Source organism: Vanellus vanellus (assembly GCF_965231255.1).
Source record: "Vanellus vanellus genome assembly, chromosome: Z".
NCBI lineage: Eukaryota > Metazoa > Chordata > Aves > Charadriiformes > Charadriidae > Vanellus > Vanellus vanellus.
Genome location: NC_138908.1, coordinates 86,422,671 through 86,435,563, shown reverse-complemented (window position 1 = coordinate 86,435,563; position 12,893 = coordinate 86,422,671). Strand labels below are relative to the sequence as shown.

The following is a 12,893-nucleotide window of genomic DNA, read 5'->3' as shown; positions in this document are numbered from 1 at the left end:
GTTAAATAGTGTTGTACAGAGAGAAGGTAACACTTTGTGCTGCTGGTGACCGCTGCAGAAGATGAGGTTAATTTGCACGTTACCTGTGCTTTGAGCATCGTGCTGCGTGCTCATCCTTTTCCCATTCAGGGCCAAACCGGTACTTTTAGGCTTTTTCCCAGCAACTAAGAGATTCAAGTCCATATTTTCTCTCTGGCTTCTTGCTAAAACCCAGAGGAGTGTGAGTAAATTGACTCCAAAGCTGCACAGGACAGACCCTGGGGGGGTACATCATAGCTGATGCATCTTCTCGAGTAAGACTCTTGATGGGCTGTGCATGATCTAACACCCTCTGGGGGCACACGCAACAGTTCAGTGATGTTACACCAGGCTTTGGCATTGCTGAAATGGGATATTGCGGTTTTCTTTCTCTAGTTCATTGCATGAAGGTGCAACGTTACCTTTAGAGTTGTGATGGTACTGGGGTGGGGAAAGGTTATAGCAGCTCTGGGGTGGTTCTGGCCAAAAATGTAGTTTGGAGCTGTGGTGTGGCCCGTTTAGGTGTAGGTTGTTGGGGAAAAAAAATTCATTTGTCTCCCACATCGGTGTAAGCCACTGTATAAAAAGAATTATCTACCTCCAATAAAAAAAAAGAAAGACGAAAAAACAGAAGTTGCATAGGGTGATCCATGCTATTTATGAAAGATGCGATGTAAGAAAGACCTAGATGAATATTTAGCAGCAGATGTTTGATAATGCAAACAGAAAGCATGTCCTTAAACATGCTTGTTTAACCAGACACTAAATAATATCTTCTTGGTTTTCTCAGAGGGAAAAGTCCAACTACCTCAAAGTTGTGTTTTCATATTTGTGTTGACCGATGACGCCAAACGTGGTATTCTAAAAACCCAAATTAAAGCCAACAAATAAAACAAGCTGCCGCCGCTCTCAGCAGCAACGCTGCTCCAAATTCCAGTTGTCCCATAGAAATGGGAACGATTCCTGGCTTCCGAGACTGTTCCAGAGGCAGTTTTTCTCCACATTGCAATCCTGCAACACTCTGATTTTTGTCTTCACGGTGTGCAACTTCTGTTTAATCATTTGAAGGCAGAGTTAGACCCTCTCAGTTTTTCATCGCTATCATTAGCACTTGGGAGGATGTAATCCAATGGATATTAAATTGTTGCATTTTTATATATCGCTACGAGTGCAATGTAATAACCACGCTTGGTTTTAACCTGCAGAGCACTGTCAGTGCAGAAGTGTATTAGAGCCTGTTTTGTATCAGGGCTTTATGGGCGTTCTCGTTGTGGTCAGGCTAAATTCAAACTATAGTACTTAAACCATTTTTAATCTTCCGATTGCTTTATGAACGCTAATCCTCCGAGCATCCTGAAAGAAGTAGGTTAAATATGATTTCCGCAGTGGAGAGGCTCATTGACTCGTTCCACGACGCGGAGAATTAGTGTCGTATCCGGGATTAGAGCTGGAGTGACCCCTGATAATTATTCAGAGGGTCTGACTCTGCCCTCGTTTGCTTCCGATATTTTTCCCCTCTCAGAGGAGCTGTGTTTTTAGTGCAGCTGGTTTTGCTCTCGCTGCTGAGATCAAGATGAAGTTGTGCAGTGGTTTGCTTAAAGCTCCTGGTGCCAGTGATGATCTTCTGAAGAGATGACTATGGAAACAAGTCCTGTAAACTCTAGGTCCCTTCTCGTGGCTTTATATTTGCTGCTTTAAAGATAGCTGACGTTGGAAACATTCTGACTGTGAGTCTAGGTCTGGAGAACGTTTGAGGTGTATTTATCTTCAAATACTTGTGCTTTCAAACATGGTTGGTGAAGACTAAAAATGTTGGAGATATATATGTGCACGGAGATGTCCCCTATCCTTTCTTGACAGAGGGGTGGTGGGAACCATCACTGTCCTTGGGTTCGACCCCTTTGCTGTTGCCATCCCCTTTCTCGCAGTGAGAACTTTCCAGGGAAGTTCAGCCCTGACTTAACCAGGTAAACTGATGGGAAATCATACATTATAATGACTGATGGCATTCCGAGGGTGAGAACAGCATATGGAAATACTCAACAGTGTCTCACCTCTGACTTTCTGATGGAATTGGAATGGGTGCAGCTTGTAGTACAGTTGGAGAGCTGTGTCCAGCTTGGTGGGCGTGAAGTTTGAACATTTCTACACACCTTTCCCAAGCTGTTCAGAGGCATCTCTGAGGGTAGCAGCATTCTCTGCATTGCTGCAGGTGAAATACCAGCTGCTTAAACAAGCAGGGAAATCCATTTCCTTAATGGAAAGTCTGGTAATTAGCAGCTAGTCCTAATCAGCACAGGTATCTGTTGGAATTGTCTGTTCTCTGCATAGATAGCTGAGTTTTTTTTTTGTTTTGTTTTGGTTTTTTTTTTTTGCCTTTGGCTGCACCTTTAGATGTTGCCCTAATAAAAAAACTGTTTTGTTTTTTTTTTCCACGCATTGTGAAAACTCCAGTAACTACCTTATTTGTTTTGCTGGGCTGCGCACCTCACCCATCTCACTGTGTGCGTGGCCAAGGGTGAGTCTCGATGAGTATTGCTCATAACATAACAAAAGAGGTGTTACTCACTGCACAGCAGCTCATGAACAGGTATTACTGCTTGAAGAGGGCACATTGAGATAGCGAAGTGAAGCAAAACATTCAGATTAGGCTTTATCAGATGCCACCAACACTTGGAGCCCTCAACTTTGGAGGTGCTATCGCCTCTTGCATTGAAGAAATAGTCTTGGATTTTGTTCTGGTTGGAATTCTGTGCCTTGATGGTTTTGGAAGCGTCTCTGATGGATGGAGGCTGTAGCTTAGCTCATGGTAGCCAGTTCTGGGCTCCCTGATTCAAGAAGGACAGGGAACTGCTGGAGAGGGTCCAGAAAAGGCTACAAAGATGATGAGGCGACTGGAGCATCTTTCTTACAAGGCAAGGCTGAGGGACTTGGGATTTTTTAGTCTGGAGAAGAGAAGACTGAGGGGGGATCTTACCAATACTTATAAATCCTTAAAGGAAGGATGCAGGGGGATGGGACCTGTCTTTGTTCAGTGGTGCCCAGTGACAGGACGAGAGGTAACAGGCACAAACTTGACCACACGAAGTTCCATCTAAACCTGAGGAGGACCTTCTTCACTTTGAGGGTGGCAGAGCACTGGCACAGGCTGCCCAGAGAGGTGGGGGAGTCTCCCACTCTGGAGCCATTCCAAACCCGCCTGGACACCGTCCTGTGCCACTGCTGGAGGTGACCCTGCTCTGGCAGGGGGTTGGACTGGATGATCTCCTGAGGTCCCTTCTAACCCTGACCATTCTGGGATTCTATGTATTAGTTTTCCAGGCTGTGTGTCGTCTTCAAAGCTGCTCTAATTGAAGAAACAAAAGTACAGCAGACCCATAGGGGTGAAGGTTGGGGAGCTGCACCTTTAAGTGCCTTATACCTAGTTTTGAGCTGTAGCAGTGGCGCATGGTGGGAACAGCATCTTTGGCCATCACTGAAACCTCATCCCCGTCGCACACCCCATGTTGCTGGACAAGCGTGAGCATGTTGTGTGCCAACATGTGTGCATCGTGTGAGCCGTTTGCCGTGGGGAGAAGAGCACTGATGCACATCCTAGCAGCATAACAAGCCACGGCGGCAGCCCTGAGGTGCACAGGGGCCACATAAGCCCCAGGAGGAGATGTGACACCATTGCCGTGCTGCAGCAGAGCCGGTATTCACCCACAACGCTTCATTTTATGCAGGCTTTATTTCTATAATAATTTTCTTCTGTGCTGATGCTGCCAAAACTGACTGTATTTCAAGCAACCGTGTTGCACAGGGAACCTGCGCAATGGCTATACGTTTCAGTATTTTTTATTCTGTGCTGAATACAAACAATTCCTGCCTGGTTTTAACCATTTTTGGTCACTGAGCAGCCTTTTTGCTCTGAGCTGCTTCGTGGGGTTCATTTGTCTTTCCCTGCTGGCACCACCAGCAGGTTACTTGTACGCAGAAGAAGGGAAAGTCTCTGTACTCTTTATTCCTGAAGGCTTTTATTCCTGAAGTTGGAAAGGAAATGTCCAAACATGCATTTTTCCACCAAAAAAACAACAATAGAAGAGATACATTAGTGCAAACACAGGACCTTGAGTGGCCTTGCTGTCTTGCTTAGAAGCCAGCAGCATTTTATTTTATTTTATTAATAAAATACAACTCCAGAAGTTTTCACGTGCCATGGAGAACCCACCTGGCCCATTTCATGTAGCAGCACATCAGCTGTTAGGGCAAATTGTTGAGCAACTTTGCAGCTGCACTGCCAGGTCATATTTTCCAATAGCAATACGTGGTGTTGGCCATGTATTTTATCGCTAGGTTCAGTGTCTTTTGGAGAACTGATGGTATTTTAAAAAAGATAAGCCAGAGGGAGGAATTAACCACTCCGGATGCCGCATAAAAGGCAGTTTCTGAGGGGATCTGGAGACCTTCTTGGATGGGCTCCCTGCTGGTTTGGTCTCTGCCTCCTCCAGCCAGGCACAGCCCAATAGCTGATATGGAGAAGTTATGAAAGAGGTCAAAATTGGTAATAAGAGGTCTTAACTATGAAACTTAAATAGAAAAAAACAAACAAACAAACAAAACCAGGTTACAAAATATTACCTTGTAGTAGTGCTGACTGGATGACAAATAATGCATAATCCCTCTTTTTTGAGCTTTATTGACTTCATTCAACTGAAGTCTCTCCCGGACTGATGTAGTTTTCATCTTCTGGCTTAAAGAAAAAAGCAGTAGGGAAATATTTTCTGAAATGTACCGCTCGGGCAGTACCTGTCATGCTGAGAAAGGGTAAGAAGCGATAATTCTTGAGTAACTTTTATGCAGGGGCATCTCTAAGCCAAACCACCTTTGCATTTGCAGAGCTCCTTTTGGAGGACCAGTGCTCGCTGGCAGACATCTCAGTTGTCACCTGCCAGAACCAGGACACCTCCTCCACTTCTCCCCTACCTCTGGTGAAGGATAGTCAGTTCGTCTGTGCTCGCAGCCCATGCCAAAACCTCTGTCTGCCCCTTCCTTTATAGCTGACACCACTTCTATGGGTTGCATCCTACTGATGGCCAACGTTGGGCGTTCACTGCTGGAGCTCAGCGATTGGTTGTCCACAAAGATGATCAAAGCAGATGTGAAATTTCTCACCTACTTTAACCAGAGATAAACCATGGTAAATCACCGCCATCACCTGTCCCGGGAACTGCTGCTATGGCTTTATCCAGCATACTTCTATTTTTGGTGCTTAGTCTTCCTTCCTCACTTTGGAGCTGGCACCGATTTTTCTCCGTTGAGTTCACGTGGTTGGTAGCTCGTGCTACAAAAAGAGCTTTACTGCACACCCATGGAAGTCTAAAGGTGCGAGACCGGCACGTTGGCAGACCCATGCCCAGATCCTGCCAGCTGGCTGTCTTCAGGAGAGTCATGGTGGCTTTGCCAAGGTGTGTGGAAGGCACACAGCCGTGACTTAGCAAGTCCTGGGTGAGGTGTGCAGGCTTGTCCCCACCCGGGTTGAGTCACCGGGAACACCGGCTCTGGGTTTTTTCGGCTGCCTGGGTGAGGTTGTGCTCAGTTCACGGTTGGTATTTCTGCATTAACTGCCTGATAGCTGGAGTGGGTGGAGGTTCCTCCTGCCTTCCTGCTGGTGGATGCCCAGCAGAGCGGTGGAGCTGACCAGGGGATGGATTAAGAAGTACTTCATGAATCGATCCCTGAAAACTATAAACACGGCTGGAAATTAGCTCGCCAGTCCTCTCCTGCTGGAAGTGTTGGAAAGTTGTGGTTGGCACCAAAAAGTCACATGTTTCACTTGACTGAGGTTTTTCTCCAAACCAATTATCTTGAGCCTAGAAGGAATTAAGATGTACGTGCCTCACGGTGGAGGAAAGTAATGGTGTGGTGTTTGAGTATGTTTGTGTTTTTGTTGAAAGTGTAAGAGTGGCAATCATTTAGCCTCTGTTCTCATCTCTCGCTGGTATAAACTTAAGCTGAGTATCTTAAATTGAAATGCATTTTTATGGTGTTTCCTGATGTCAAGAGAACTGCAAGGTGTAAATTTATTGTTGCGCTTGTACATAGGATTTTGTGTGCCTGCATTCAGCTGTGATTCATGAAAGCCAGGCAGAGTCCGGGAAATTTAATTTGATCTTGTTTAAAAACAGACTCTGTTGCATACTTACAGCTTTACCCCAATGGCTCTCATATTTTTGGGAGCTTATATCAAATCCTGCAGTGAAAACTCTCTCTTTCCCAAGATCCGTGGCCAAATTGCAGAGGTGCCGTGTTTGCCATGTGCCGGCGATGCCCTGGGGAGTGGATCCCACTGCAGCAGAGGCACTTGCTCCCCGTGCCGGCAGATCTTTGCCTGGAGGGATGTCGTTCTCCTGGAAAGCTCCTCTTACTGCCTTGGTCCGTCTCTGCCTTGCAGCTCAAGCACGTTAAACTGATTATTTATTGGGATATATCTAGTGGGTACCATGTTGTGCACCCGTGGTGGGAATGACCGGGTATTTTAACATAACCGGGATGACTTGTGTAAGTTTTTTCTGCGACTGATTAATTTTGCAAGCAGAAAAAGGCATTTGGATGATTCCTGTGCTCTGTGTAAGGCTAAAAACCTACACAAGGTGATGCACCCTTGACTTCCCCATGCAAAGTCCTGTGCCTTGTGGGTGTATCTGGTGGTCTGTGCTGGTTCTGGTGGCATCAGAGTTGCTCCTGTCACCCGGCATCAGTGGCCGCTCCCATCGCGGCTGGAGAAGGGTTTGCAGCAGCCCCTCGGCGCCAGGATAATGCTTCCCACTCCTGCGAAACATTTTCATACGTGCAGATAAAAAGGTCGGGTGTGTATTTGCTTGTATTTTGTTATCCTGGTGCTGGTACACCTGTATCCTTTTATAAGCAAATTTAGTGTGTGCTTGGGAGAGGGCAAGGCTTCCCGAGCCTTCTGTTAACGAGCGAGTCCTTCTTAAAAACTACTTTGTATTGCAAAGCTGCAGGAGCTGAACAAACTTGACATAGTGATATCTACCAGGAATTGCTTTTAAACTCTTTTATCCGCCTTTTTCTTACCCCTTGGCTCCAGAAGTGCTGCTGCGCTTTAGAGCAGTAACTTACAATTTGGCAGGATTTGGGGATGAATAAATGGTATGAGTCTGATGTCAGAGACATGCTTTGTATTATCGTTGTCAAAGTTTTAACCAGATGTTGGGATATGTATGAAAATACTGATGTTCATATAATTGCATAGGGAATCAAATGACTTCTGCTATTTCCTAATTTTATGGTGCTTGATTTGATTTCACAACTTGAATATTTTTAACATATTTTGAGCGTAGAGGAACCTTTCTGGGTATCTGTGTTTTAATAGCTCAGCAACAGGCTACTTGAGCAAGTTTCACAACTAATTGCCCATGTTCTATTGAGCAAAATCTCAAACGCTTGAGTGAAGGTGTTAGAGGGGGAAAATTAAATATCTAACGTTAGAAACTGATGTTCAGCCAATGCCTGCTAATAGTTCTCCAGCCAAATGTTAAGCAGCAGAGGTTTGTTATTGCGGCATGTAAGGAATAGGCTTCCCAATGCTGGGCTACGTGCTCCAGGGGTGAAGAAAGCAGCAGCTCTTCATGCAGGCGTTCATCTCCCGCTGTCTCTTCAGGCCCCTGGAGACGTTCTAGAGATGTTCAGAGTGTCCTTTACATTTTAGCCGATACATATCACAATTGTGTATTATTCACTGTTACTTTGGTAGAGTCCAGAATAAATCCAGCATCCATAATGTAGGTGGTAACAAGACAAGGGAGACGGAGACATGAAGATGGAAGATTGTTGTGTGATGTGAACGAACTATTAACAAGAAAATAGATTGATTCACAAAATCTTTTCTTCTGTGCTGCAACAGGGATGAGAAGAACCAGTCCATCATCGTGAGTGGGGAGTCTGGTGCTGGAAAGACGGTCTCTGCCAAATACGCCATGCGCTTCTTCGCAACCGTCGGTGGTTCTGCCAGCGAGACCAACATCGAAGCCAAAGTCCTTGCGTCGAGCCCAATTATGGAGGTAAAGCTGCATAATTTCCTTTGTCCTTCTTGCAGTCATCACTGCGTCCCTCCAGAAGTCACAAAACCGGTGAGAGCCATAGGGGCTTGTGAGCCAGACCTGATTTGCAGCCTCGCAGCAACTCTTAGCTGGTCTGAAAATACAGAAATATGCTGATAATCCCTGTTTAGCACACCCCAATTGCTTCTCTGTTTGATGGTCTTGAAGCTGAGCCCGTGCATCCCCAGCATGGCTCCAGGAGCTGGGTTTTGGTGGGACTCCGGAATGGAGAGCCTGAGCAGTGCTGCTGGTACCATCAGTGTTTTATCATCTTGATCTTCCTCCTCCTTTTGCCACCACGTGGTACCTCCTAATTTTCTTCTTTAATTGTACAAGCATGAAATAGAAAAGAAAGATTGAACTGTTTGAGATATTTCAATGCAGCTTTATTTTTGTTAATTTTCTCTTGCTGTCGATCATATAGGGGAATAACAAGTCCCATTATAGGGAAATTGCTGCTCTGAAGGAAAAAATTTCCTTTTATGAATATAAAAGAAGGGGAAGGAGGCTTTGTTTCGTTGCACTGTGACCATATGGTGAAAATAAATGTCTGAGTGCCTAAATCCCATTTCCCAAGCAGATTTTGGAGTTTTGCCTTCACTTGCAAAATATCCAGGTCAGCACAAAGACAAGATTTGGGCTTTTCCAAAGTCAGTTAAGCACTTCAGACTCACGTGGCTTTCTTTTAAAGGCAGGAGCTCGCAGTGCTGCTGTAGTGGAGTGGAGTGTGTCCTGCGCTTAACCTTAGGCTTGGCTTAACCTGCAAGGAGGCTTCCCATCGCAGTGCGTTGCAGCCAAATTGTCTAATAGACATGGAGGTGGTGGCTGATCCAGGATGAAAACCAAGCCCACCCCAGCCCAAGAGGCAGCGCGCATGGTGTGGCATCATGCTGCCTGATGTGGGGTGCAAGCTGGAATGGTAAAACAAGCAGATGAAGTTCAACAAGGCCAAGTGCAAGGTCCTACATCTGGGTCGGGGCAATCCCAAGCACAAATCCAGGCTGGGTAGGGAATGGCTGGAGAGCAGCCCTGAGGAGAAGGACCTGGGGGTGCTGATTGACGAGAAGCTCAACATGAGCCGGCAATGTGTGATCGCAGCCCGGAAGGCCAACCGTATCCTGGGCTGCATCAGAAGAAGTGTGGCCAGCAGGTCAAGGGAGGGAATTCTGCTCCTCTACTCTGTTCTGGTGAGACCCCAGCTGGAGTACTGCCTCCAGCTCTGGAGCCCCCAACATAGGAAAGACATGGACCTGTTGGTCCAGAGGGAGGGCCACAAAGATGATCCGAGGGCTGGAGCCCCTCTGCTGTGAGGACAGTCTGAAAGCGTTGGGGTTGTTCAGCCTGGAGAAGGCTCCGGGGAGACCTTATTGCAGCTTTCCAGTCCCTAAAGGGCCTACAGGAGATCTGGGGAGGGACTTTTTATAAGGACACGTAGTGATAGGATGAGGGGGAATGGCTTCTAACTGGAAGGTAGATTTAGATGAGATATTAGGGAGAAATTTTTCCCTCCAAGGGTGGTGATGCACTGGCGCAGGTTGCCCCAAGAAGCTGTGGCTGCCCCATCCCTGGAGGTGTTGAAGGCCAGGTTGGACGGGGCTTGGAGCAACCTGGGCTGGTGGGAGGTGTCCCTGCCCATGGCAGGGGGTGGAACTGGATTGTCTTTAGGGTCCCTTCCAATGTAAACCATTCTATGAGCAGTAAGAAAGCCACGCAGATATATGGCTGGTAGAGGATGCTCAATGATCTGTCACACTGTGGACTTCAAGCTGTTTTCCTCTTTCTCTCTGTGAAATGTAGCTGCAGTACCTGGGAACACTTACCAGAATCCAAGGAAAAATTCATAGTGCATGCTGTTCTTCTGTATGACCCCATAATTTTATTGCTCTAATTTTCTTGCCTGTGTTCAGTTCTGGATGTGATTTCGAAGTGCTGGGGCCAGGGAATCTGGCTCTCTTTATTGGAAATTGATAAGGATGTTGCCCATGCAAAAACCATAAAAGAGAACTGCCTGGTTTGCAAAAAACCCAAAGTTAAAGTGTGAAGATGGAGTTAGAGGGTTGCGTGTGTTGTGAAATAGTCCTTAGCAGTGAGATGTGCTGTGGTTGATGTATGGGACCCATATCCCCGGGGCAGCTATCTCTACATTATAGACAAGGAATCGAAGATCAGGTGATGATGGTAATTCTGGGTTGTAAAATATGTAGTTGTGGTGTTTGCTATAGCAGTTTGTGAACCTCTCGTTTCCCTGGGGGACGGGTGTTGGGCTCTGGGCAGAAATGGAGAGTGTGTGCTCTCTTTCTGCCCTGCTGGTCCGGGATGCGTGCTGGAGGGTTGGAGGTGAGAAGTGGGGGCTGTGGGGCAGGGAGTGCTGTAAGCGATGGGGAAAGGTGAGCTGTGGTAAAGGGGCAAATAAACGGGCTTTTGGGGGAAGGAGGTGTATTAGCTAGCAGAGGGGTTGGCGTGGTGGTGGATGGATGGGGTGAAGAGCAGGCAGGGGCTTGGTGAAGTGGTCTGCAAGGAGAGCCTGGGAAAGGCAGGCAGCCTTCGAGAGGTGCACAAGGGCTCTTTTCTGTATGTGCCCATTCCCTTCCATCGCTTCTCCTGTGCTTGCTTGAGGCTCGTCATCTCAGGGCGGAGGAACAGCGGTGGAAAATAAGGCTGGAGTAGCCATGAATGGGAATATTGTCTTTCTCTGGCCTGCTTGCATCACCATAAATTGCCCCTTTGGCTGCTTGATGGATTCCCGTGTTTGCGGTGCTGCACCCCTGGTGTTTGCGCATGGGCTGGATTCTCTCCTCTGCCTTCTGCCACTGTGTGGCAATGCCTGCCCAGGAGGTGACAGGTAGGCGCTGGAGAGTCACAGAGGGGCTCTGGCTTCATGGACTGAAGCCTGAACATCTGGAAATGGATTGCAGCTGGTTCCCTCCCTGTCGCAGGGCTTCTTCACTTATGTCCCCTCCAGGAAAGCTGCCAAAGTCGACCGTTCATTAACGAAGATGGGGGCATCCAATAAGACAAAACAGGAGTGCTGTGGCTGTTGGGATGTAGATGATCTAATTACTGTACAAATGCTCATTTCTGTTTATATGCTTTTTTTCTTCCATAAAAATTCTGCAGACGCCTAATTTTCAGTGAAGAGCCCTCCCCAAAGTCAGGTCGTTGCTCTGCCTTCTGCAAGTGGGAAGGGGTTTTCCTCAAATCCTCCCGTGACTGTTTATGTAACACTGCTTACAAATGTAAATGTTTAAAAAATTTAAAAAACTAAATGAAAAATTAATGTTTAATTTTGTTGTATGCAGGCAATTGGAAATGCTAAAACAACAAGGAATGACAACAGCAGTCGCTTTGGGAAGTACATTCAGATTGGCTTCGATAAAAGATATCACATCATTGGTGCCAACATGAGGACGTATCTGTTGGAAAAATCACGAGTTGTATTCCAGGTGAGGAGCTGTACTTTTTTTTCTTATTATTTTCTTTCTTTTGGGTGCTGTACTGTGGGAATTTAATAGTCTGGATCTTTTCTTTGGATTAAAAAAATGGCTTTAAAAGTAAGTTTTCTGGTGGACGCGGCTTCCGGATGTGTCTTTCAGGCTCAGTCTCTTGCAGTTGTTCTCGATAATCCCAACCTGGTGACCTCATTCTGGAGGAATATGTTCCCAGGAGACTCATTAGTTGACCTCTGTTCCCTCCATGCCTGAGGTTGGAGCCCCGAGGAGAAGACTGCTGCTCCTGGCCTGGCTGCTGGGCAGGGATGGAAAGCATTTCCTTGGGCAGCTGTTGAGATTTTTACTGAGCCATATAAAAAGCTAGGAAGAATAAATTGCAGGCAGCACTCTTTTGTTTTGGAGAGGCAGGAGAAGGGCTGAGGAGGGTGTGCCCTGCTGTGGCACATCCTGTGGGTCTCTTGTGCAGCCCTCAGGATAAGTTTTCTTGGTTTGTGCTTGAAATCTAGCGCAGAAGCACCTGAAAAACTTTTGATCTTACACAAAAAACCCCAAGCAAACAAATCCAAAAATCCTAAAAGCAGCCAACCTTGGGAAGTCATGAGTGTAGGTCATCCCTCAACATTGTTGTTGGTTTGCACCGCTGTGTTTGTTAACTAACTTAGCTTAGGGATAGGCGTGGAAGGTAATATATACTTATTTATTTCCTTTGCAAGATGGTCAGTATATTTTGGTCGGGGCAAGGCTTGGCACCTCCTTTTTCCCAGGTGGGACAAGGTCCCTGACTTCTTGGTGGCACCGAGGAGGTCTTGATGGTGGGAAGCAGAGCAGGGGGGCAGGGGGGCCCCAGGCTCAGTGAGCACCAGGTTGAGGGTGGGAGCACTGCTGTAACCTCTTCTCGCCTCTGCTAACTCAGCATTTTCCCCCATAGGCAGAGGACGAGCGCAACTACCACATCTTCTATCAGCTTTGTGCCTCAGCGAGTCTTCCAGAATTCAAAGACCTTGGACTAAGTGAGTATTTCTACCTCCATGCTTGCTGGTGACGGCTGCCTGATGGCAACAGGAAAACATTGTGGGATTGGAAATACAGGTTATCAATGAGGTTGTGTGTGCCTGTTCAGTGGGAGGAGGTAAAGGGAGATGAGCTTGAAGGGTTGCTTCTCCCTGGTGGCGCACAGCTTTGCTCATGCCATCTCCAGGGATGTGGCACCTTGGATGAGACCCCAGACCTCGGTCAGCTGCGTAAAGCGCATGAAGTTTGTGTTGCGCTGGTAGGTGCTGTCAGGCTCCTGCAAGCGTTGCTGGTGGGTGCGAGCTGTTGCTGG

At 46.9% G+C, this 12,893-nt stretch overlaps 1 protein-coding gene across 1 annotated transcript in view; it reads left to right on the top strand.

The window, feature by feature from the left end:
• The window catches only part of MYO5B (myosin VB), a gene marked incomplete at its 5' end in the record, with an annotated part of 152,437 nt that overhangs the window by 43,878 nt on the left and 95,666 nt on the right, over positions 1-12,893 (top strand). Inside the window, 3 exons of the mRNA XM_082497611.1 lie at positions 7,925-8,081; positions 11,420-11,563; positions 12,498-12,579. Of these exons, the coding sequence (XP_082353737.1) occupies positions 7,925-8,081; positions 11,420-11,563; positions 12,498-12,579 (383 nt within the window). The remainder of the gene's footprint in view (positions 1-7,924; positions 8,082-11,419; positions 11,564-12,497; positions 12,580-12,893) is intronic.